The 23,986-nt window shown below is 45.4% G+C and overlaps 2 protein-coding genes across 2 annotated transcripts in view; both read right to left on the bottom strand.

The window, feature by feature from the left end:
* Positions 1–456: 456 nt before the first annotated feature.
* Positions 457–1,197, bottom strand: LOC136164095 (eukaryotic translation initiation factor 1A, X-chromosomal). Its single transcript, XM_065928906.1, has one exon. It carries the CDS (start codon positions 1,001–1,003, stop codon positions 569–571), a length of 435 nt encoding a protein of 144 aa, XP_065784978.1. The 5' UTR covers positions 1,004–1,197; the 3' UTR covers positions 457–568.
* Positions 1,198–6,471: 5,274 nt separating this feature from the next.
* OMA1 (OMA1 zinc metallopeptidase) overlaps positions 6,472–23,986 on the bottom strand; it is a 93,930-nt gene continuing 76,415 nt past the window's right edge. The window contains exon 9 of the mRNA XM_065928898.1: positions 6,472–6,575. Within this exon, the coding sequence (XP_065784970.1) occupies positions 6,567–6,575 (9 nt within the window). The 3' untranslated portion in view covers positions 6,472–6,566. The remainder of the gene's footprint in view (positions 6,576–23,986) is intronic.

Genomic DNA, 23,986 nt, shown 5'->3' with positions numbered 1-23,986 from the left:
CCCTTGGGCTCTCTAGTTGTGGAGCTCAGGATCCAGGCACGCAAGCTCAGTAGCTGCAGCGTGCAGGTTTCTCTCTAATTGTGGCACATGTGCTTAGTTGCCCTGCAACATGTAGGATCTTAGTTCCCTGACATAGGGATTGAACCCATGTACCCTGCATTGGAAGGTGGATTCTTAACCACTGGACCACCAGGGAAGCCCCTACAATTAGGAAGTTGACATCTGAGAGTTAAACAACTTCTCTCCTGCAACTTTAGATTGGAGCATGGATGGATCTGATCCTGATTTCATGCTTTCCTCTCCATCCAGTCATGCAGTGAAAAATGGATCAGATTCAGGGAGGCTTCATTCTGTGACGTAAGCTCAGGGGCTGGTCCTGCTGTTGAGTCTGCAGGTGAAGGAGACCCTGATGTTGGAGAAGACAAGGGGCTGAGAGCAGAGAGGGCCCAACACATTTTTTTTTTTTTTTTGCAATGCTCATGAACTTTTATTTAACGAGTCAGTCAAAATCCAAACTGTTGAACAATCTTCAGAGAAAACTGGAATGTGCAAGGCTGAGTTCGCCACTTTAGATATCATCAATGTCTTCATCATCATCTCCGATGTCATCAAACTGGATCTCATCATCATCTCCAGGACCGAATGTATCAGTTTCATTGATTTTAGCATGTTCTGGAAGCTCGCCATACGCCTTCAGACTTCTAGCCTCATCTGCATTGTATTTTAGAATCACATCAGCTTTATTATCCTGGTAGTCCCGTAGACCAACCAATATAATGTCTGAGGTATTAATCCAGACCTTCTTTCTCAGTTTCCCTCTGATGTGACACAATCTCTTAACACCATCGAAGCACATCGCTTCCAGTCGTCCGTTTCCCAACATTTTGATTACTTGGGCATACTCTTGTCCATCTTCTTTGAACACCAGCTCTCTCTTTTCAGATTCATTCTCATTCTTGCCTCTGCGTCTGTTTTTACCTCCTTTACCTTTATTCTTAGGCATGGCGCTGACGACACACTTGAGGCGTCTCCGACTTCTCTCCGAGTGGCGGCGGTGACTCCTTCGAAGGGAGACGCGTGAGATAGGGTGACACGAACCGGCTGCGAGAGACCGGGTCGCGTCTGCGGGAGTCTAGCGACAGACGCTTTCCGAGAACCGCCTTCACCGACGCTCAGCCGCAACAAATGGCGTCGCGACTGCTTGCGTCCGTTACCCCCGCCTCCCAACGTCAGCAGGCCACGCCCCCTCCGGCTTATGGCGCATGCGTGGCCGGCTGGCTCCTATTGTTAGATAGCCAGACTCGCTCTCGGGATGTTAACCGCCACTGGCGGAGCCCCGCGGGGGACAGGGCCTTGGCAGTGAGCCCGGGAGCGGGGCCCGGGCCCAACACATTTTCAAGCCAGAGACTCGGAGACAGGGAACATGAGCAGGAGAAACTACTGCAACTAGAGATCCCATGAGGGTCTCAGAAATGAGACAGAAGTCACAGCTATTAGAACTGAAGCACCAGCAGCTGAGTAAAACTAGTGACTGAGTAAAACCCTTGCGAGCTCCCCGCCCCCATCTGGCACTGGGCTGCACAGCTGCCTCAGCTGTGAGGACAGGAGGGCCAGAGCAGGATGGGGCAGGCCGCAGAACAGGCCTAAGGTGAGGCACCCACACTTGTAAAGTGGACCATAAAGGGAATCCACCAGAAGAGACCGGAAAGAATGGTCAGAGAGGTAGGAGAGGAACGGGAATAGTAAAGACGGCAGAACAAGATATCCACAGGGAAGGGATAGTCACACAGGGTCTGACGTAGAGTGTGAATGGAATGCACTTGGATGCATCCATCAATGTATGAATGAGTGCACGGATGAGTGAATAAATGAGCAAATACAGGGGAAACGCCAGATAAGATGCAGGTACTGTATCAGAGAATAAACAGAGGATTTCTGAGTTCCAAGAAGAGGGAGATGGGAGGTCATAGAAGATGACTGTAAAATCTCGGGACTTGGCACCTCTTGGATCGGATCTGAACATCAGTAGGAGTCAGGTTATATGCCTCCCCACTGCCCACCCCCACCATATACACATGCACATGTGTATATGCAGATGCAGATGCAGATGCAAAGGCGGGCTGTGCTGCTTCCCTGCTCTTTACTGATGACAGGTGGGCCCTCTCACAGACTAGACAGGTTCCTTGGAGCAAAGACTAGATTTTTGCAAGTGCCAGAATACCAAGCAGATAGAACCCACCGGAATGGGTAAGAATAGGAAAGACCACCAAATGCCAATTTTCTAAACTCCAGGAGTATCTCAGAGGAGTCCTTATATTCTGCTCTATGATTATTTTCAGCCACACCCCTGTCCTGAAAACCTAGGAGTGCCAGGGTCAAAGATGAGAGACATCCTTCCTTCAAAATGCCCCTTTTGACTTATCAATCCCATGCTTTATACCCATGCTGTCCTTTCGAGGGGAAGTGCCTTCTTACCCCAAATTCACTCAGCTTCAAGAGACAACCTCCCAAAGCCAGGTTGCCTTTCTATGATTCCCTTCATTTAAGAGATTGCTTTAAAAAAGCAATGTACTCCATAGAATACAGTATTCCACAGTTGACTGCTCCCACAGTATCACAGCATCATTCCCCTATATTTATGTTTGAAAGTGAAAGTGAAAGTCACTCAGTCGTGTCTGACTCTTTGCGGACCCCATGGACTATACAGTCCATAGAATTCTCCAGGCCAGAATACGGGAGTGGGTAGCCTTTCCCTTCTCCAGAGGATCTTCCCAACCCAGAGATCAAACCCAGGTCTCCTGCATTGCAGGCAGATTCTTTACCAGCTGAGCCACAAGGGAAGCTCATATTTATATTTATCTGATAATCTCCTTTTTCTCTAGCCTAAGATTATTTGGAGACAAACTAAATTTCATGTCTGTGTGAATCTGCAGTCATGTCTGTATACAGAGCAACTAACATAGCACCTAATTAGTAGTAAGTGCTCAAAGCAGGTATACTGATTAAAATACATAATTGCTAAGCAAGTGAGTAATAATGAATAAAAGAATTAACAAATGAAGAATAAGCAATGAATGAATGGGAGTGAGTGAAAGAATTAATATTGAATGAGTGTTTTCTAACTCTAGTTAAGATGGAGTCAAGACATCCTCCACACTGTCTTATTCCCATTGAAAGCAACTAAAAACTCTGTGAAGAGAAAGCAGCAGGAAGTCCTCTGAGGACTCTGAAAAGCAAATGGTAGCAAAAGAAACAGAACTTCAAGTGATACCAAACTAGTGATGAGTTCCCTATAAATTTTTTCTCCAATATTTCCTAGCCTGGACTCGAATGCAGCCTGAAATCTAGACCACCCATTGAATGAATGTGAGTCAGTTCAGTTCAGCTCAGTCACCCAGCCGTGTCCGACTCTTTGCGACCCCATGAATCGCAGCACACCAGGCCTCCCTCTCCATCACCAACTCCCGGAGTTTACTCAAACTCATGTCCATCGAGTTGGTGATGCCATCCAGCCATCTCATCCTCTGTGACCCTCTTCTCCTCCTGCCTTCAATCTTTCCCACCATCAGGGTCTTTTCCAATGAGTCAGCTGTTCGCATCAGGTAGCAAAAATATTGGAGTTTCAGCTTTAGCATCAGTCCTTCCAGTGAGTATTCAGGGTTGATTTCCTTTTAAGATTTACTGGTTTGATCTCCTTGTTGTCCAAAGGACTCTCAAGAGTCTTCTCTAGCACCATAGTTTGAAACATCAATCCTGTGGCACTCTGCCTTCTTCTTTATGATCCAGCTCTCACATCGGTACATGACTACTTGAAAAACCATAGCCTTGACTATATGGACCTTTGTCAGCAAAGTGATGTCTTTGCTTTTTAACACACTGTCTAGGTTTGTCATCTTTCCTGCCAAGAAACAATCATCTTCTAATTTCAAGTCTGCAGTCATCAACTGCAGTGATTTTAAAGCCCAAGAAGAGGAAATCACTGTTTCCATCTTTTCCCCATCTATTTGCCATGAAATTATGGGACCAGATACCATGATCTTAGTTTTTTTTTAATATTGAGTTTTAAGCCAGCTTTTTCACTCTCCTCCTTCTCCCTCATCAAGAGGCTCTTTAGTTCCTCTTTGCAGTCTGACATTAGAATGGTATCATATGCATATCTGAGGTTGTTGACATTTCTCCCAGAAATCTTGATTCCAGGTTTTTACTCATCCAGCCCAACATTTTGCATGATGTGCTCTGCATAGTAGTTAATCAGGGTGACAATAAACAGCCTTATCATACACCTTTCTCAATCCTGAACCAGTCAGTTGTTCCATATAGGATTCTAACTGTGACTTCTTGACCTGCATATAGATTTCTTAGGAGACAGGCAAGATGGTCTGGTATTCCCATCTCTTTAGGAATTTTCCACAGTGTGTTGTGTGCTATGACTTTGACACATAGTCAAAGGCTTTAACATAGTCAATGAAACAGAGGTAGATGTTTTCCTGGAATTCCCTTGCTTTCTCTATGATCCAGTTAGTGTTGGAAATTTGATCTCTGGTTCCTCTGCCTTTTGTAAACCCAGCTTGAACATCTGGAAATTCTCAATTCATGTAATGCTGAAACCTAGCTTGAAGGACTTTGAATATAACCTTACTAGCTTGGGAGATGACTGCAATAGTCCAGTGGTTTGAACATTCTCTAGTATTACCCTTCTCAGGGATTGGGATGGCCTAATCACCTCTGAAAGTCTCTACCTACTAATACCACCACATTCATTAGGATTCCCTGGTAGCTTCCCTGGTGCCTCAGACAGTAAAGAATCTGCCTGCCATGTGAGAGACTTGGGTTCAATCCCTGGGTCAGGAAGATCCCCTGGAGAAGGAAATGGCAACCCACTCCAGTATTCTTGCTGGGAAAATTCCATGGACAGTGGTGACTGGTGGGCTACAGTCCATGAGGTCACAAAGAGTCAGACATGGCTGAGCAAACTATCACTTTCATTAGGATTCATGTACATCACCATCATTAGGATTTCAACAAATGAATTTATTCAGAGAGTAGGGGAGAAAGAAACATTCAGACCACAGTAAATAGATAAAATCTGTTTTTTAAACAAACAGTAAAACCAAGTGTTGATGAGGATATGGGTGAACTAAAACTTTCATTCATTGTTGGCAGAAATGCAAAGCATAACAGCCACCTCACAAAACAGTCTGCAGTTTCTTATAAAGTTAAACCTACACTTATCAATGATCCAGCAGCCCCATTCCTAAGTATTTACTGTGGAAAAATAAAAACATTTTCACACAAAGTCCTAAGTACACAAAGTACTTCACACAAAGTACATAAATTTTATAGCAGCTCTGTTCATATTTACCAAAAATAGGAAACCATATGGATTGGATAAACAAAATGTGATCCATCCATACAGTGGGATACTAGTCAGCAATCAATAACAACAAATAACAACAGCGATGAATGTCAAAGGCATATGCTACGTAAAAGAAGATGGTCTCAAAAGGTTACATACTATATGATTCAATTTATATGACATTCTGAAAAAAGCAAAAGTGTAATGACAGAGAAGTGGTTTCCAGAGGTTAGGGGTGGGAGGAAGGTTTGACCACATAAGGGCACAAGGGTGTTTTTGAGGTGATGAGCTATTCTGTGTTCTGGTTATGATGGTGATTATATAAATATGTACATGTATTAAGACTCCTAGAACTGTACACCTAGTAAAAGGAAATTTCTTGGACTCTAATAAACTTTGTATAACAATAATAATAATGGTGAGTGAATATATTCATATTCTCCTGTCTTTGCTCACTCTGTCCCCATCCACAAAGGATTTTCTTCCCTCTTCTCAGCTTATGTGAACCTCTGGCCATCTCCACTAATTACCCAGAATCCCACCTCTCAGGATGCCTCTCTAACTGCATCTCAGCGCTCCCTTGTAGCCTGAGGCATACTGCCGAGAAGACCTGGTGCAATAAGGCACGTTGGGGTCAGCTTCTCTAGCATGCTGGTGAGAGTCCAGCCTCACCTCCCTCAGGGTGCCCTCCAGGGCTGCTACGTGTCAGTGTGGCAGCTACCCTTGGGTTCTGTTTCCATCAAGACTCTTGACTGCACGGCAGAGAGACCCACTTGAGCTAGCCTGGGGGAAAGGCATTAACCGCAGGGCCTCCCAGAGGCCTTGGAGAACCTATGAGAGAGAATTAAGCAGAGCCAGTCCCAGGGCGCCTGAGACCTGGCCTCGTTCTCGCAGGGCCTGAGGCTCTCCGCTTCTCTCCGCAGGTCTGCTCCATCCTCTGGACTGGCCCTGCTCTCTTCTGTTTGCACACCAGCTTGCATGTGGCCCCCCAATTCCTTCAGCTTCTGGTGCATGCAGCCTTCCTGCTCCAGGCCCCACCACATGCTGGCAGCAGGCTCTTATGTTTCAAAGTTTGGGGAAAGCAATCAGTTTGCTCAACCCAGCTGTTTGAGTCTGCCATACAATGCCAGGCTTGGGTTATGTGTCCACCCCGACTCGGTGATCAGCTACGAGCTGCTCCTTCCAGGAGCTGTGACAAGGGCAGAGCCTTCTAAAAGTGCTGCAAAAGAATATGAAAACGAATGTGTGAGTGTGTATATATATATATATATACACAACTGAATCACTGCTGTCCAGCAGAAATTAACAACCTTATAAATCAACCACACTTTAATAAAATTAAGTTTTTTAAAAGTACTGCTTAAATGAATTTACTGGTATGTCAGGCTGTAGACACACAGCTCCCCTTCTGCACAAAGTCAATGCCATGGGTCCAGCTACAGGGGTAACTCCTTTTGGGGAGCCTCAGTATCAAGACACATTGTCCAGCTGCTGCTTGGTGATCAGAAATGCCTTCCAGACAAGCCAGAGCAAGAGGAGTCAGACACAGCGAGGTCAGGAGGCCTGCTAGTACAGGAGGCCGGGAGCGGTGGCTGCCCCAGACTCAAAGTTCACCTTGAGTGGAGGCCACACAGAGCAGCTTTGCTGCCAGATGAAGGGGCTGGCGAGGGGAGGGTGCAGGAGGCAGGTCCACAAGGGCAGGCAGATGCCAAGGTGCTGGAGGAAGAGAGGAGAGGAAACAGGTGTCCTAGCAGCATGCCTCTTTGCTTTCTGAGCATCATTTTCCTTTTCTCTTCTATCTCAGGCCCCTCCCTCCTGACCCAAGGCTTGATAGAGAGCCCCCCACCTATCACCTCTGGACAGACCTTTCTGAGACATCCTCAGTGCCACCTGCTCCCAGACACAACCCTCCAGACCTGGGCGGTGATACTACAGTGCTGTCCTCTTTCTGAGGAGAGGAGATACTTTGTCACATGTTCTTCCCACATTTAACTATGTGTTCCTCTCCTTCCCTATCACCTCAAAAGCAGAGCCGGCTTGGCTCTGCCCTTGGCACCTCTGGGCCACACCTCAGTGGTGACTTGTGGCATCCTGAGCTACATTTGTGTGTTTTCTTCACCCTTGATGGCTCATGAGTTTCTCAGATATTGCATCTTTATCTTGTGTTTCCCATCACCTAGAACAATTTTGAGTAGGGTCTGCATTTGGGCTTCTGCAAAAGTGATTCTGAGTTATGGATCTGAGGGTGAGTAGTTCATTTGGGATGGAATTCCAAGAAACACCTGTGGGGATGGGAAAGTCAGAGAGGGAACGATGGGGAAGCAGCCAATGGAAGAGTCCATTAAAACTCAGCAACCGATAGGGACGAGTGAAGCTTAATCCTACTGGGAGAACTCTGGCAGGAAAACATATGCTTCTCAGAGTCACCCCACTGGAGGGAGCTGGTTGTTATACACCAACACCTATCTGTCATTGGGCCAGGGCTGCTTCTTGTTGTTAAGTTGCTATGTCCAACTTTTTTGCAACCCCATAAACTGTAACCTGCCAGGCTCCTCTGTCCATGGGATGTCCCAAGCAAGAATACTGGAATGGGTTGTCATTTCCTTCTCCAGAGGATCTTCCTGACTCAGGGATTGAACTTGTATCCCCTGCATTGCAGGCGGATTATTTACCAGTGAGCCACCTGGAAAGCCCAGGGCTGCTCCTAGGGGGCCTTAATTCCCTGGGATTAAAGTCCACCACTAGGACAGGCAAGGCAGGCTTTGGCAGCTGGAGAAAGCCCTTAGCAGAGACAGGTAGGTCAGTGGAACTTGGTACAACTGAAGATGTACCTGAAGTCATAAGGTGGGGGGCGGATATGGGTGATGTGACAGAGCTTAACAAACGTCTACTGCATTATGAGTGATTAAGTTCACTCAGAGACCTTTAGGAATTAGCTTTTGTATCACCAAAGAGTGGCATACAAAAGAAAGAATGAATTTCATTATATTTAATTCTTGCCAAGGGGTCAGAGTATGGTTACTAAAGTATTCTATTCTCTTAACTGTTCTTCCACGGTATGTGTGAAACTAACACAATATTGTGAATCAACTATACTTCAGTACAAACTTTTTTAATAAAAAAAACATTTTTTAGACAAGTACATCCTCTCACGTTATATATGCTACCCAATGGGTAATTGTTTCAGAAACTGTGGTTGAGCATCTATGGGTGGGTGTCTCCTTTCTCATCACCTCCATGCCCCCAGCATCCCTCCAAGAGCTATGGGGTCAGTCAAAGCAGAGAAACATCCCCGAAGAGGTGATTCTTCTCCCATCAGAGGCACACAGCACAAAGACTCTGGAGTCAGACCAGCTTGGGCAGGATCCTGGCTCTGCCTCCACTCACTATATCACTCTGGTTCAACAACTCACTTTTGTTGTCTATAAAATGGGCCTATCTACCTTGCTTACTTTTATGGGAATGAAATGACATAAATGTATGGAAAATATTCAACATTGTGTTGATACTTTATTTCTCAATTTTTTTTTCCTTCCCCTAATATAAAGTAACCCTATAAGAGGGTCTCAAGGTGGGAGGAACAATTCATTTCAAAAATTGGGATCTTTGGAATCCTCAGTAAGCAGATGACAGTACTGAGCACAGAGAGGTTAAGAAAAATATCCAAGGTCACAACTAATAAACGGCTCAGCTGGGATTAGAACCCAGACAGTGTGGCTCCAGAGCCTATGTTCATATGCTCATGATGCTTTGCTTATTGTCTGAGAATGAATCCTGGAAGAAGAAAGATACTAGGCTAGTGAAAGCATCCAAAAGTACAATAATAATGGATGGTCCAGAGCAAAGCAGGCACAGGAGGGAGTGGAAGGGAGGCGTGCACAGGAGAGACATGGCAATGGAGGACTATGAGGTCTAGGAAAAGGAGGAGAAAGGAGAAATCCACAAGTATTTGTATTTTCCAAGCCCGGGGCTATTTTTAGTATATGTAACTTAGGGCCAGAGAGCCAGGTTTTGGAAAAGAGGATGACATGAATGATCTTAAAAGAATCCATTGAGTTACCCACCACTCATTAAGCATCTACTAAATATGAAAACTCCCACCAAGCCTTAAATATGATTTAGAAACACCCAAGAAGTTTATTTTTTAAATCCCAGCACTTAGATCTGGACACAGACAATTAAGTCAGTATCTGTGAGACTGAGGCTGTCGGTGTTGGTATTTAAAAAAAAAAAAAAAATCCCAGGTAATTATTACATGTGGCCAGGGCTGAGACCACTGGAATTCATTATCTCATTTAATCCCCCCAGCATCCCTATGAGGTTCTACTATTATTGTCTCAGAGAGGCTAAGGAAGAGCTAAGAAAAAGAACCAAGTTTCAGACTTTATGTAGCTGCAAAGCCCATGCTTTCAGCTACTCTGTAAGTTGAGAGGCTGAAAGAGGTCTTAAAGATTGCCATGCCCAGCCCCATTTCACAGAGAAGAAAATGGAGGTCCAGGGGTAGGGAGTGAACTGCCAGAGGTTCCCCGCACCAGCTGTGTCACATCAGACTCCTACCTGGCTCTCCAGACCCCCAGCCCAGAACTCACTGCTCCCAGACATGCTGTGTTCTGTTTTAGACTAGAATTCTGATACAGAGAAGTAGTGAGGAAATCCACCCGAGTGCTGGGTCAGGCTGTCAGAGGGCGCTCCTTCACTGTCTGGAAAGGCTGACTCTGTGTTACGGGAAAGAAGCGGGAAAGGGAGCCCCAGCAGGCCACCCTCACCCTGTCCCCTCCCCACGTCTACACAACAGCGCCTGCTCAGTGACAGCAAAAGCCCTTATTAAGCGTCCTGTACCATCTCATCTCCTGCCCCCACTGAACTTACACTGCTCATGTTGTAGGGATTACGGGGAAAAAAAATCCCTCCACCCCGAGGCAGAACAATAACAACACGGATGCTGACTGGGAAGGCAGATCGTCGTGTGGGCTTGAAAAATAATGAAGGTGACATTTAGGGGGGCCTCTCTGGCCTCCCTGTCACTGAGCCTCATCATTAATTTAACCGTCTCTGTTACAGACAAACTTTCTAGTCAGCCTTGGAGGGATGAGGAGGGGGCTTCCTGTCCTCTGTGGCCCATTAGAGATGCAGGGGGCTTCTCTCCTTCCTCCCCCAGTCACCTGAAATCTAGTCTCTGTCTGATTCTTGGCTCAAATGACATTTCTGCAGAAGAGCATAATTGGCTGCTGTGGACGAGGGGAGAAAAGGCAAAAAGTGCATTGAAAGGAGGGCTCCAAGAAACATTGATGCTTTACCCAGCTAAGAGAAGCTATTTTTCAAATGCCCACAATGGGACACTCATTCGAGTATATATTCATCTGTTCAACAATTAATTACAGGTGCCTCTTTGGTGTCAGGCACGGTACAAAGAGCTGAATATACCCTGGTGAGCCAAACAGGTAGAGACTCTGCCTTCCTGAAGTTTCTAATCTAGTTCTGTGCTATCCAATGCAGTGATCACGAACCACAAGTGTCTGCTTATTTAAACGGATCTAAGTGTAATCAAAAGTTCAATCCTTCCTTTGTACTAGTTGGGCTTCCCCTGTGGCTCAGCTCGTAAACAATCTGCCTGCAGAGAGGGAGACCTGGGTTTGATCCCTGGGTTGGGAAGATCCCCTGGAGAAGGGAAAGCCTACCCACTCCAGTATTTGGGCCTGGAGAATTCCAAGGACTGTATAGTCCATGGGGTCACAAAGAGTCAGACGTGACGGAGCAACTTTCACTTTACTTTGTACTAGTAACATTTCAGGTGCTCAGTAGCCATGTGGCTAGTAGCTACCACACTGGATAGACAGGAAACATCTCCATCTTCATTGAAATGTCAGTTAGACAGCACTGGTCTAGTGGAACAGGCAGACACTTTATATTATTTCATCTCTCCCTCATAGAACCTTTGAGGTAAGCGCAGTTCCCCCTACTTTAGAGATGAGGAAGCAGTGACCACCGGGTCAGTTGTAGAGTCAAGGTTTGAATTCAGGTTTCTCCTACACCGAAATCTATAAGGAAACAGGATCAAAGCTACAGGTAGAATAGCAAAGTGGCCCAGACTATGTGACTTGAAATATGACCTATTAAAATGTAAGTATAAACTTGGGTCATTTTTTTTAACCTCTCTGTGCCTCAGTTTATTCATCATGTAGGGATAATAATAGGGTCACTTCATATTCAGTGGTAAGACAATGTTTGTGTACACATCCTGGTATGGGATAAATGCTCAGTGTTTTGGAGACCACTCAGAAAACAATGAGTTCAGGACTATGGACACAGCTGCACATACAAGTTGGGGGGGTACCGTCTTTTAATAATCTGCATCTGACACCTATCGGATAGGTTAGTTGTGAGAAATAAATAAAATGGCATAGTTAAGTGTTCATTACATACTAATTCCTTCCATGACCTTGGATGATGAATCTGAGCTCTAAATGACAGAAGTACAATAGTGATTTAAAACCAGAGATAAAGAAACACTCAGAAATCATTTGTTTTGGAAAATTTAAGAACAGAACAACCAGGAACAATAAAGATGAACCCAGGAATTTTATCATTATATTATTTGTCTATGTAACAAATTACCCAAATACTCAATGCCTTAAAACAACAAAGATTCATTATCTCATAGTTTCTAAGGGTTGTGAATCTGGAAGCAATTTAGCTGGGTGCCTCTGACTCAGGGTATCTAGCAAGGTGACAGTCAAGTTGTTGGCTGGGGCTGTATTATCTGAAAGCTTGACTGGACAGGACAATCAACTTGCAAGGGAATTTAGTCCCAAGACTGCTGTCAGGGGGCCTCATTTCTCTCTAGCTCTGTTTGGTCTTCTTGGGTCTTCACCACATGGGCTTCTACATAAGGCCCTATAAGAGTTCTTAAGACATGGAAGCTGGCTTTCCCCCAGAGCAACTGACCCAAGGGGTAGAAAGAGCAAGTGACAGAGAGAATGCATAGTCTGTTCACAAGGTAATCTCAAAAATAACAAGCCACCACTTTTGCCATGTTCTGTTCATTAGAAGCAAGTCGCTAAATCCAGCCCATATTGGACTGAGAGAGGAATTAAGCTTTACATCTTGTAAGGAGACGCATCAAAGAATTTGTGGACATATGTTAAAACTACCACAAGCATGAACTGGGCTGGGTGCCCAGGTCTTCCTTTGAGCAGAGTGCCTGGATGGACCAGGAGTCAAAGACAAAAAGTCTAGGCACATAAATACCACTTTACCATCCAGGAGCTTGAGTCAGATCTAGGAAGATAGCAAAAGGCAGATGAAGAAGTTGGCAGCAGTGGGTCGTATCAGTAATGTTTATGCGTATGTGTGGGGCAGGGAAGGAAGGGCACATCACCTGTATTACAATAGGACGTACACTTATTGTATATAAATTCTTTCTCCTAATTGGGGCACTGTGTTTGGGGAAGGAGGCACCAGAAACACTTCCAAAATTGCAATGTCTTATTTCTGGCCTGAGCGCCTTCCCTGAATCCATCTCCTTTCTTTCACTTGGCCCTAGGTTGAGCAGCAGAGAAGGGGATGAAAGAAAGTAATGTTTATTGAATAGTGCTATGTCATTTTATTTCTCACAGTTATCCTATCAGATAGGTGTCAAAGACAGATTATTAATATGTGGGTGTGCATGTGTGTGTGTGTGTGCTCAGTTGTGTCCAACTCTTGCAACCCCATGGACGGTAGCCTGCCAGGCTCTTCTACCCATGGTATTTCCCAGGCAAGAATACTGGAGTGGGTTGTCATTTCCTACTTCAGGGGATCTTCCCGATCCAGGGATCGATCCCACGTCTCTTGCATCTCCTGCATTGGCAGACAGATTTTTGACCACTTAGCCACCTAGATATGGTACCCCCCAACTCAAGTGTATAGCGGTCCATAGTCCTGGGTCTCACTGTTCTCTGTGGGTGCTCCCCTGACCAGGGGTCCAACCTGCAGTGTTCTCTGCGTGCTCAGGTGTGTCCACGACTCTTTGCGACACACAGACTATTGTTCTCTGAGTGGTCTCCAAAATGAGGTTGACCTTCTCTAATGATTCATGGGAGTTGTGGAGGAAAACATATTGGTGAAGCCCTCTATTTATATGTTTTAACTGAAAATACATAAAATATTAATGTTTACTCCACTATAATATGCAGATAAGCTCTGATGCTCTTATGCTGTCACTGGGTCTATTTGTCACCTACTGACTTCCCCGATGGCTCAGACAGCAAAGCGTCTGCCTACAATGCGGGAGACCTGGGTTCAATCTCTGGGTTGGAAAGATCTCCTGGAGAAGGAAATGGCAACCCACTCCAGTATTCTTGCCTGGAAAATCCCATGGACAGAGGAACCTGGTAGGCTACAGTCCATGGGGTCGCAAAGAATCAGACACTACTGAGCGTGTGTTTGCTCTACTCTCTTTTCTTTCTCTGAAGAAAAGGCAAGTGTCCCACAAGACAGAAAGGCTACCCACAGAATCATTCAGTTTTTACTTTTCAGCATTTAATGGTTTACTGTATGGACATGAGTATAATTAAGTGACTTTGCAGATTATGCTGTCTGAGATACTAGAGTTTGGGTGAAGATGGTGGAAATCTTCTATACCAAATAGAGGCTCACTAGTTATCCCAGAGCTAAGTACTTAAAAGAGTTGACTAGAAGAGAAATGAGATTATTTTTTAAAAAGACAAAGGTTTGGAATTTACTGAGATTTCCTCTGATGAAAATAGCTGTTGGCAGTCCCTTACAGCTAAGACAATGATTAAATTCAACCCCTCACATAAATTAAACTTTGGGTCAAACTTTTAATTTTTTTTTAACTTTTTGGGCACACTGCACAGCTTAAGAGATCATAATTCCCCGGCCCGGGATCCAACTTGCACCCTCTGCAGTGGAATCATGGAGTCTTTACCGCTGGACTGTCAGGGAAGGCCCTGGGCCAAACTTTTAAATAACTATTTCAGAAAGTGTTACAAGATTTTCAAAATCACAATATTTTAGTGTGAATATGTATTTCTGGGTCATTAATTATTTTTAAATTAGCATTTATTTTTATTTCAGGCTTTCAAAAAATTCCAATCTTGAAAATTTCCATTTGTGGACTTCCCACCAGAGAAGGAGGTCCAGTGGTTAAAACTTTGCAATTCTAATGAAGGGGTGCAGATTGTATCCCTAAGCAGGGAACTAAGATCCCATATGCCACATGTCATGGCCAAAAAAGAAAAAAATCTCCATTTGTGTTTGTCTTACACACAAAATATTAGTACATGTGTAACGATACAATTTTTAAACAAAGAAATGTGCATACATTGATACTGGATGCTCAAGGTTTCCAGTGCCAATAGAGGCTCATGATCAAAAAGGATTGACCTAGAGTTCAGTTATTTCCATTGTGATTTATACTTGTGTTCATTCTCCTGAAACATTTCTAAGCAAAGAACAGGCAGGATGGGCGAGAAAGGAGAGAGCAGAGATGGAGAGCGCCTAAGAGACGGCAGCTCTGGAGAGTCAGAGCTGCTCAGGATTGCCAAGGAGAAGGCAAGGTTTGTTCTGAAGTTGATTTCCCGTAAGTACAGTAACCAAGGACAAAACTGCAACTGAACCCAGCTAAACTACTAAAGAGTTTTAAAAAAGAAAAATAAGTCAAAAGGTGTACATTAATGGACACCGAGGCAGGCAAGCATCGAGATGAACAATGATAGTACTGCAATGTCCCAACAGAGCACCGTGAAGAGAATGAGCTCTCTCTGTGACTGAGTTATTCAAAAGGGCTCATGATGTTTTTTTCTGTTTTTATTTTCTATCTTGATGAGAAATGTGCTGATTCCACCCTGTCTCAGGACAAATAGAACTTTGACATATAGTTCACAATTTACGTAACTGATTTCACATACGCGTGCCGGCTGTATAGTGTTTCTGACAATTACAAATACTTCTTTGCTCACTCGGTGGTGTTGTGGGGCATCCGTGATCACCCTGCTGTGCCTTGATGCTACAGTTACGGGTGCTCTTTATTCCATCTGACACTGCAAGGAAGCGAACTGAGGCTCAGACAGGTTACTTGATCAAGAACACCTAAAGGGTAAATGGCAGTTCCAGGATTTGGACCCAGATCAATAATGGAAGTACCTTAAAATTTCTCTGCCACATCTCAAGTGTCCCCAGGCTGAGTCACCTCAATCCCAAGGAATCTCTATCTATAGCAGTGTTTCAGGGGTTCAGGTACCCCAAAACTTCAGGGTATTCTCCAAACTTCAAAATGTCTCAAAAATGGCATGAGACAGGCTATTTACTAATAAATACAGTGCTTGTACTGGGTAAAATCTTTCAAGGGTGGAGTCAATCAATGTATGAAAATCATGTATGGGTCATTGGTGGCCAGAATGGGGGAAGTCATTGCTTTAGATTTTTGCCCAGACAAGTACGCTGCATCAAGTCCCTTCAATTTCATATAGCATCTAGTGAAGCCAGACTGGGTGTTGAGTGAATGAGTGCCTCAGGCTGTCAGTAAGACCTTATTGTGTTCAGTTTCCTCAACTATAAAATAGGGGTGAAGACAGACCTACCTCTAAGAGTTGTGGTTGGGATTTTTAAAAACTCAAAACATGCAAAGAACTTAGAACAGTGCCTGACATCTAGCAGGAAATCAGTGACAGCTATTGTTATTGTTTTAGCCTCAGTTTCTTCATCAGTAAAATGGGAGAATGCATATACTACCTACTACCCACAGGCGTACTGTGAGACTCAAATGAAATGGTACAAAAGTGCCTGTGTTGTACTTTTCAGTCTTCTGACTCACACACGAAACAAGTCTGAGAATAGCACATTCCGGCCGGGAAATTAAAAGCTTTGTTCCTTTGGAGTCGGAGTGTGTCCCTGTACAGATCAATGCTGCTGAAGTGAAAAGAGAGATTTAATTACCTCCAGCCTCAGCACCTTCCCCGCTGAGAGCAGCGAGCTCCTGGGGGGAGGGAAGGCTGAGTGTGGAGGTGACGGGCCTTTGTGCGCACACCTGGGGAATCCCAGACCACCAGCCTGGGCTCTGTTCCTGGGGGCAGACAGCTTGACACAGGCAGAGCTGACCCCAAAGAGAAGGTGTGAACCTGTCTCCGAAAAGGCCATGAGCTGGGATGGAATCCCCCGGGGGAGGAGGCAGTTAAGGCTGCCTTTCTCACCCTTGCATGCTTGTGTGTGTCATCAGGGAAGGGCATGCAGCACTCAGTTTGCATACACTGGTATCCATGTGCTGAGCGGTATGAACTCCGCAGGCTCAGTCTCAAATGCATAAGGTCACATGCACACTGGAGAGTCTGCAGGTGCGTGTTACCTGTGCATCTGGCCACACCTTGCAAGCGAAACACAAGTGGGTTTGCCTGTGGGCCCTGGGTCTGCCCCCATGGGCACACATGCATGTCTGGGTCTCTGCTCTTGGCCCAGTGGGTGTGGATCCTTGTGGCCAGGTGGACCCATCTGTGTAAGATCCTGGCATCACTGTCTAGGTTTGTGTTCAAGTCTGAACACAAATACATATGAGTTTGTACAACCCTTACGTGCATCTCAGTGGTTCCTGGTTACTGAGACAGGGCAGGCTGTCGGGCTGCTGCCCACGGGAGACCTGTGGAGTCAGGTCAGGGGGGCTCTGGGTGAATGCCCCAAAGCTAGAAACTGGGAGGGAGCTGTGGTTGGGAGAAGGTGAGCTCACTGCCAGAGGGGTCAAGTGAGAGTGGACCTAAACGAGAGAAGATGTGGAGCCTGGGCTGTGGGGAGGAGGGACAAGGAAGAACATAGTGCAAGAGGGAGGAGAAGAGATCTGGCTGACAAATCCACCACCACTAGGCAGGCACAGACAGAAAAGCCTCTTGCTTTTTAACCAGAGATGTCTCCTTAAAGACGCCACACCAGTTGCCCAGCGCACACAATTTGAGGACTGGCATGCATACACGGGATCTGTTTTCAAACAGGGCTTCTCTGGGGGTTGACATATGATATGATTGCATGCTAGCTTTTACTCAGGCAGCGTTTAGACAGCACCTACCTGGTAGCTCAGGTGGTAAAGCGTCTGCCTACAATGTGGGAGACCGGGGTTCGATCCCTGGGTCGGGAAGATACCCTGGAGAAGGAAATGGCAACCCACTCCAGTATTCTTGCCTGGACTGAGGCAAGAATCCCATGAACTGAGGATCCTGGTAGGCTACAGTCCATGGGGTTGCAAAGAGTCAGACACGACTGAGCGACTTCACTCACTCATTGTATACATGAGGTCTTTGGGAGGAATTGGAACAAAGTAGAATCACGTCCCTTGAGCCTGAGTTTCTAAATGGGGGAGTAAAACACACAATGAAGAGAAAAATAAGCAATGTAAAAAAGTGCTTAGGCATTTTACTGTCTAGATTTGTCTGAACTCCACCTTTTACCGGCTCTATGGTCTTAGGCAAGTTATTTAACCTCTCTGAGTTTCATTGCCCTCATCTGCAAGATGAACTAATAATACCAATGTCACTCGGCTATTGTGACAATGAAAGGAATTAAGAAATATGAAGTCACCTAATAAAATATAAGGTACACAGCATATATGATGAGTGGGGGCTCAGTCCAGTAGCCTCCTAGGAGGAGAAGGAACTGACCAGGTGACAGTCTGAGAGAGGATGTGGAGGATCCAGACCTCCACATGAGTCAGCTCTTGTCCTCAGACCTTTGTTGTTGCCGTTGCGTTTCAGTCTCTAAGTCACACACAACTCTTTGTAACCTCATGGACTGTAGCCCACCAGACTCCTCTGTCCCTGGAATTCTACAGGTAAGAATGCTGGAGTGGGTAGCCTTTCTCTTCACCAACACAGAGATAGAATGCAGAGATCTTCCCGACGCAGAGATCAAACCCGGGTCTCCTGCACTGCAGGCAGATTCTTTACTGTCTAAGCCTTCAGGGAAACAGAATCAGAGGAGGACCCTAAAACCAAGCCCCAGGGTCAGGAGAAGCTTTGCAGAAAGATGGGCAGAGTGAGGTTGGGTGTATCTGACATGGTCAGTGGTAGGACACATGGTGTTTTACATTTGATGCAGTCCTGTCAAGGTGATGCATCGAAATAGCCTCCAAATCAAAATGGCTCCATTACAGTTATAATGGATAACATTTATGGAGCACTTGCCATGTGCTTTCATTCATTTAATCCTACAACAGCCCTATGACACAGTGTGAGTATCCACATTTTCAGATGGGAAAACTGGGGGGTTAGGTAGCTTGACTAAAGTACCCAGCTGGTAAGTGTCTGAGCTGGGGAGATGACTCCAAGCTGTACCCCTATATCACCTCTGGCCAGAAATGTTGCCCCATTAGAACTCAGGACCTGAGGCCAAGAGAGAAGCCAGATTTTGGAGGAAGAAACCAAGAGCAGTATGGTGGCTGCAAGAACGTGCCTCTCAGATGTTCAACCTCAGGGAGTGTAACTGACCAGTGGTCCCAGCCACTGTGCTCTGAAGTCCAGCATTGCCTTTGAACCATGCTGGTTCCTGGCAGCTCCCAGCCAGTGGCAGAACCCAGCGAGGGACACTCGGCAGGGTCATTCCGGGGAGACTCAGGTCTCCTCGCCCAGGCAACTTGGGTTCAAGGACCCCCAGACAGCTTTGCCAGACTCAGGATTGTCTAAGACATTTCCACCCAACCCTCTGCCTTCCCTCTGTCCTTCACTCAGGGTCACATCGACTTCACACGCTGTAGCTCCTCCCATCTCTCCTGACTTCCCCCTCAATTTCTCTCCTGTTTCAGATTTCCTATACACTTAATCCTGTCTGTTTCTGCTTTCTGCTTCTTCCATGGACCTGGGCTAGTACAGATCAAGTCTGTGGAGTACTGGATTCTCAGCCGGGATGGCAGAGGAAAGGGAAGATGTTGTAGTGGTGTCATGTGAAGAACTGTCACTTTATTCTTCCTTTTTCAGGCCTCAGGGAGGCCTTCTTTCTTGAAGGAACAATGTCTCTCCCCTGCCACATGCTATCCTCTCTTCCTTTCCCTGGCTCCACCTGGTTCTCTTCTGGAGGTCCCTTCCTCCAGAAAGCCTTGACGCCATGACACGGGGTGATGTGTCACTTTCAGTGCTGCCACTGCCCCGACCTTCATGTGTCATGGACCTCATCCCGTTGCCCGGGCACCCGCCCATGCCTCTGTGCTCCTGCTAGATGGGGGTGGGGGTTCCTGGGCGGTGGGTCAGAGTCTGTGCTACGTATCACTGTATTCTGGTGCCTGGAACGTAGGAGTGGTAAATCAATGGCTGAAATGATCGAACACATTAATAAGTGGATGATTGGCCTCATAGCAGACAAACACATCACTTGCCTTGTATAAAACAGACACAGAACCTGGAGGCAGAGCACTGCAGTGGACCCCTGATACCAGAAAGACTTTTGTGTGAACCTAGCTCTGCCAATTAGCAGCTGAGTGACCCCAAAGTTGCTGAGCCTCAGTTTTCTCATCTGTAAAAAGGGGTTGTAATGCTCAACTCTCCAAGTTGTGAAGACTGAAAATAAAACACATGAGGCATTTAACAAAGTGGCTGGCACAGTAGTAGGAGATCAGGCTTCAGACTCTCTGACCTGGCCCCTAGGTCTTCTACTACAGATCTATTACCTCATACAGCAGTGCTCAAAGGCAGAGGCTCTGCTTTCCTGACTCAAAAAAGTTACTTACGTCCTGCTATCTGCTCTACCTGCCTTCTCTCTTCCCTCGATTTTCCACCTCCTGATCAGTAAAAACATAATAAGCACATATTGCTTGTCATCAGCACTGGGGATTCAGAAATAAGCAGATGAGAATCTTCCTTCTTAGAGTTCATGGCCCAGTGAGGGTCTGGGAGAGAAAGAGAGTAGAAACAAGCATAAAAATAAAGAATTGCTACTCAGGGCAGGAAAAGCCACAATAGACTAAGACTCAACTGCTAACACGTGATAACAAAGACCCACAATTTTCTGAAGCAGAGCCGATTTCAAGTCATTTAATATATTTTCAAAAAAGGTAATCTGTGGAGTATGATTTAATATGCGTTACTTTTATCATGGAATACTTTAGACCCAGGTACAAAGAGCAACCCTGTACCAACCACTCAGCTTAAGACAGAAAACCTGACTGCATTCTCCTTTCTCTCCCCAGTGGCAACTTCAATCCGAAGTTTGGGCTTATCACTCCCTAGTGGGTTCTTAGACTTTTATTGTGTATGCACATATCTACAAATGATGTATTGCTTGGTTCTGCATGTTTTAAAACTTTATATAACTGTCACATCCTGTATGTATCACTCTGCAACTTTTTTGGTTGCTTTTGCTCAATACTGTACTTTTGAGATGTATCCACATTGAGGCCTTTATCTCTCATTCATTCATTTTCACTGCTCTGTAGCATTCCATTGGATGTCAATATCACAGTATTGAATCTGTTTTCCTGGTGATAAACATCTGGATTGGGGAAGTAGAATCACTCTATCTACTAGAGACTTCCAAGAAGCAGACACCAAGATGGAATCAGATGTATAAGAGATGAATTGGAGAGACACAGGTGAGTGGTGTGGGTAGGGGAGGAGGAGTAGGCAGGGAGAGCCTTCAGACCACAAGGCAGGTCTGACCCAGGAAAGGAGGGTGGGAAGGAAGGAGGACTGAATCAGGAAGACTTCTGATTATCGTGGGTCTAAGCAAGTCTCAGCAAGGCCAACAGGGAGCCCTCAGGCAAAGGCTGTCCAATACAGGTACCCCTGTGAGGCCGGAACGGCCCAGTCCAGCTCTCGCACTGCTGCTGTGTCCAGTCCCTGGCTGGAAGCCATCCAGATGAAATGTCACAGTGGATCTGAAGGTGTGGCAGCTGGGGCATCAGTCAGCTAAGCTCCACACAGCAGATTCTCTGGAATGGGGTGCTGAGTGGGTCCACAACCTCCGTGGCTGCCATACTGTGCATGAGCAGAGAACAAGCAGATTCCTACTTACTTATTCATTCGTTCATTCATTATTTATCTAAGAAAAAAATTGAGATGTTTGAGAAGGTCATCACAGAGCAGTGCCATGAAAGCTGGGTCCCTAGAGGACTGTTTCAGCTATCATCACTGGGGCCAGCAGTCTCAGGAAGTCATTTTTGTCTGGGTGACTCCATAGAGCTCTACTACCAGGAATCTACAGTCAAGGTCCCAAGAGGCTTCAGGGTAAGATTTTGGAGTCATACAGACCTGTTTTTATTCTCTTCTCTGCCACTTGGTCACTTCTGCAAAGACCTTTGTACCTTGCTCTAGGTCTCAAAAAAGAGGGTAACCAGACCTATTTCATGGAGCTGTTATGAGGATTAAAAGAGGTGATATAAACATAGTACCTGGCACACATTAGGCAATTATGTTCCTCATCCAACATTCTTGGATGGAACAATTTTTCTCAAACAGAACTGCTAAAACTTAAGAGCCCTAGTTCTGCAAACTCCAGCTATCTATAGCAATCAGGGTGAATCGAAATGATCTCCATTGACCCTTCTTATTCACACCCATCACTCTTTCTAAAGCAGCATTTGTGATTAATCTCACTCCAGGGCTAAATCAGTCCCAAGCGCTTCCAAGGCACTTGATAAAGAAGCTCTCTGATTTATAGCAAACATCATTATTGAGCGGTGGCAGAGAGAGGCCATTGGGGGATTTGTCTTGCTGGAAACTCTGTCTATTGGAGCCATTTCTTCTACTTTCCTGGATAAGAGCTCAATTTATTTCAAAATAGATAAATGGGGTCCTTTTTTTATTCCCTTGGTGGGGTAGGAAGGTGAGAGGAGTTGGACAATTTTTTTAAATAATAAATAATGGTTAACATTTTAAATTTGGGGAACTCTTTATGGCTGACACAGACATCAGGGTTCAGCAGAAGGCTAGGCACATAGTTCAGTTGTGTCCAGCTCATTGTGACCCCATGGACTGCAGCACACCAGGCCTCCCTGTCCATCACCAACTCCTGGAGTTTACTCACACTCATGTCCATTGAGTTGGTCATGCCATCCAACCATCTCATCTTCTGTCATCCCCTTCTCCTCCTGCCTTCAATCCTCCCCAGCATCAGGGTCTTTTCAATGAGTCAGTTCTTCACATCTGGTGGCCAAAGTACTGGAGCTTCAGTTTCAGCATCAGTCCTTCCAATGAACATTCAAGACTGATTTCCTTTAGGATTGACTGGTTGGATCTCCTTGCAGTCCAAGGGACTCTCAAGAGTCTTCTCCAACACCACAGGTCAAAAGCATCAATTCTTCAATGTTCAGCTTTCTTTATAGTCCAACTCTTAGATCCATACATGACTACTGGAAAAACCGTAGCTTTGACTAGATGGACATTTGTCAGCAAAGTAATGTCTCTGCTTTTTAATAATGCTGTCTAGATTGGACATAGCTCTTTCTTCCAGAGAGCAAGTATCTTTTAATTTCATGGCTGCAATCACTATCTGTAGTGATTTTGGAGCCCAAAAATATAAAGTCTGTCACAGTTTCCATTGTTTCCCCATCTATTTGCCATGAAGTGGTGGACCAGATGCCATGATCTTAGTGTTTTGAATGTTGAGTTTTAAGCCAGCTTTTTCACTCTCCTCTTTCACTTTCATCAAGAGGCTCTTTAGTTCTTCTTTGCTTTCTGCCATGAGTGGTGGTGTCATCTGTGTATCTAAGGTTATTGATATTTCTCCCAGCAATCTTGATTCCAGCTTGTGCTTCATCCAACCTGGCATTTTGCATGATATACTCTGCATATAAGTTAAATAAGCACGGTGACATAGTAGGTCCTCAATAAATGTTTGTGGACATATGCAGTCATCTCATGGAATCCTCACAGTGCTCCTGTGAAGTGTACCAAATCCATTCTTCCCATTTGACAAAACAGGAAGCTGAGGCTCGCAAGTAAGAAGTGGAAGAACTGGGACCCTGATGTAGCCTCAGACCTGACCTTGACCAGTCACCGCACCACTGCCCTTGGTGGTCCAGGAGAAGAGCCATCATACCCATCCCTTGAGCACAGATGCCTAAGACACTGGCTCGGAGTGAAAGCCAGTTAGCCAAGGCTGCAACTTCTTTTTCCCTAGCCTTTGGGTCCAGTTGGTTCTACTCCAGAACATATACATAGAACATTTGTCTCTCACTTGCAGTCCCACTTCCTCACTTCTGCCTACTCAGAGGAAGACTCTCCTCTCCAACAAACCTTACAAATGGTAGTCTGACAAGATTTTGCCTGATATTTCTAGTAACCAAGAGCTCCCTCCCTGCCAGAGCTGTCCATAAGAGAGCTCTTCTTATTTGTGCCCTAGGAAGGTAATTTCCCTGGACCTTAGACTTCACTGCAGGCAGAAGAGCAGCAGTGAAAAGCTCAGGCAGACCTGCCTTGAAGTATGGACTTTCCATTTACTAGCTAGGTGAACTGGGAAAGTTAACTAATTTGCAAAATGCAACCAATAATATTTTATCAGTAGGATTTCTTTTGGGTGCAGGTATGAGAATGGCCACCTGATGTGAAGAGCCAACTCACTGGAAAAGACCCTGATGCTGGGAAAGATTGAAGGCAGGAGGAGAAGGAGATGACAGAGGACGAGATGGTTGAATGGCATCACCGACACAATGGACATGAGTTT

This window comes from Muntiacus reevesi, chromosome 1 (assembly GCF_963930625.1).
Source record: "Muntiacus reevesi chromosome 1, mMunRee1.1, whole genome shotgun sequence".
Classification (NCBI taxonomy): Eukaryota; Metazoa; Chordata; class Mammalia; order Artiodactyla; family Cervidae; genus Muntiacus; species Muntiacus reevesi.
This window is presented reverse-complemented; position numbering and strand designations above follow the sequence as displayed.

Excerpts from the sequence above, each read along its gene's own strand:
- LOC136164095 (XM_065928906.1), bottom strand. The coding sequence starts at position 1,003 with ATGCCTAAGAATAAAGGTAAAGGAGGTAAAAACAGACGCAGAGGCAAG.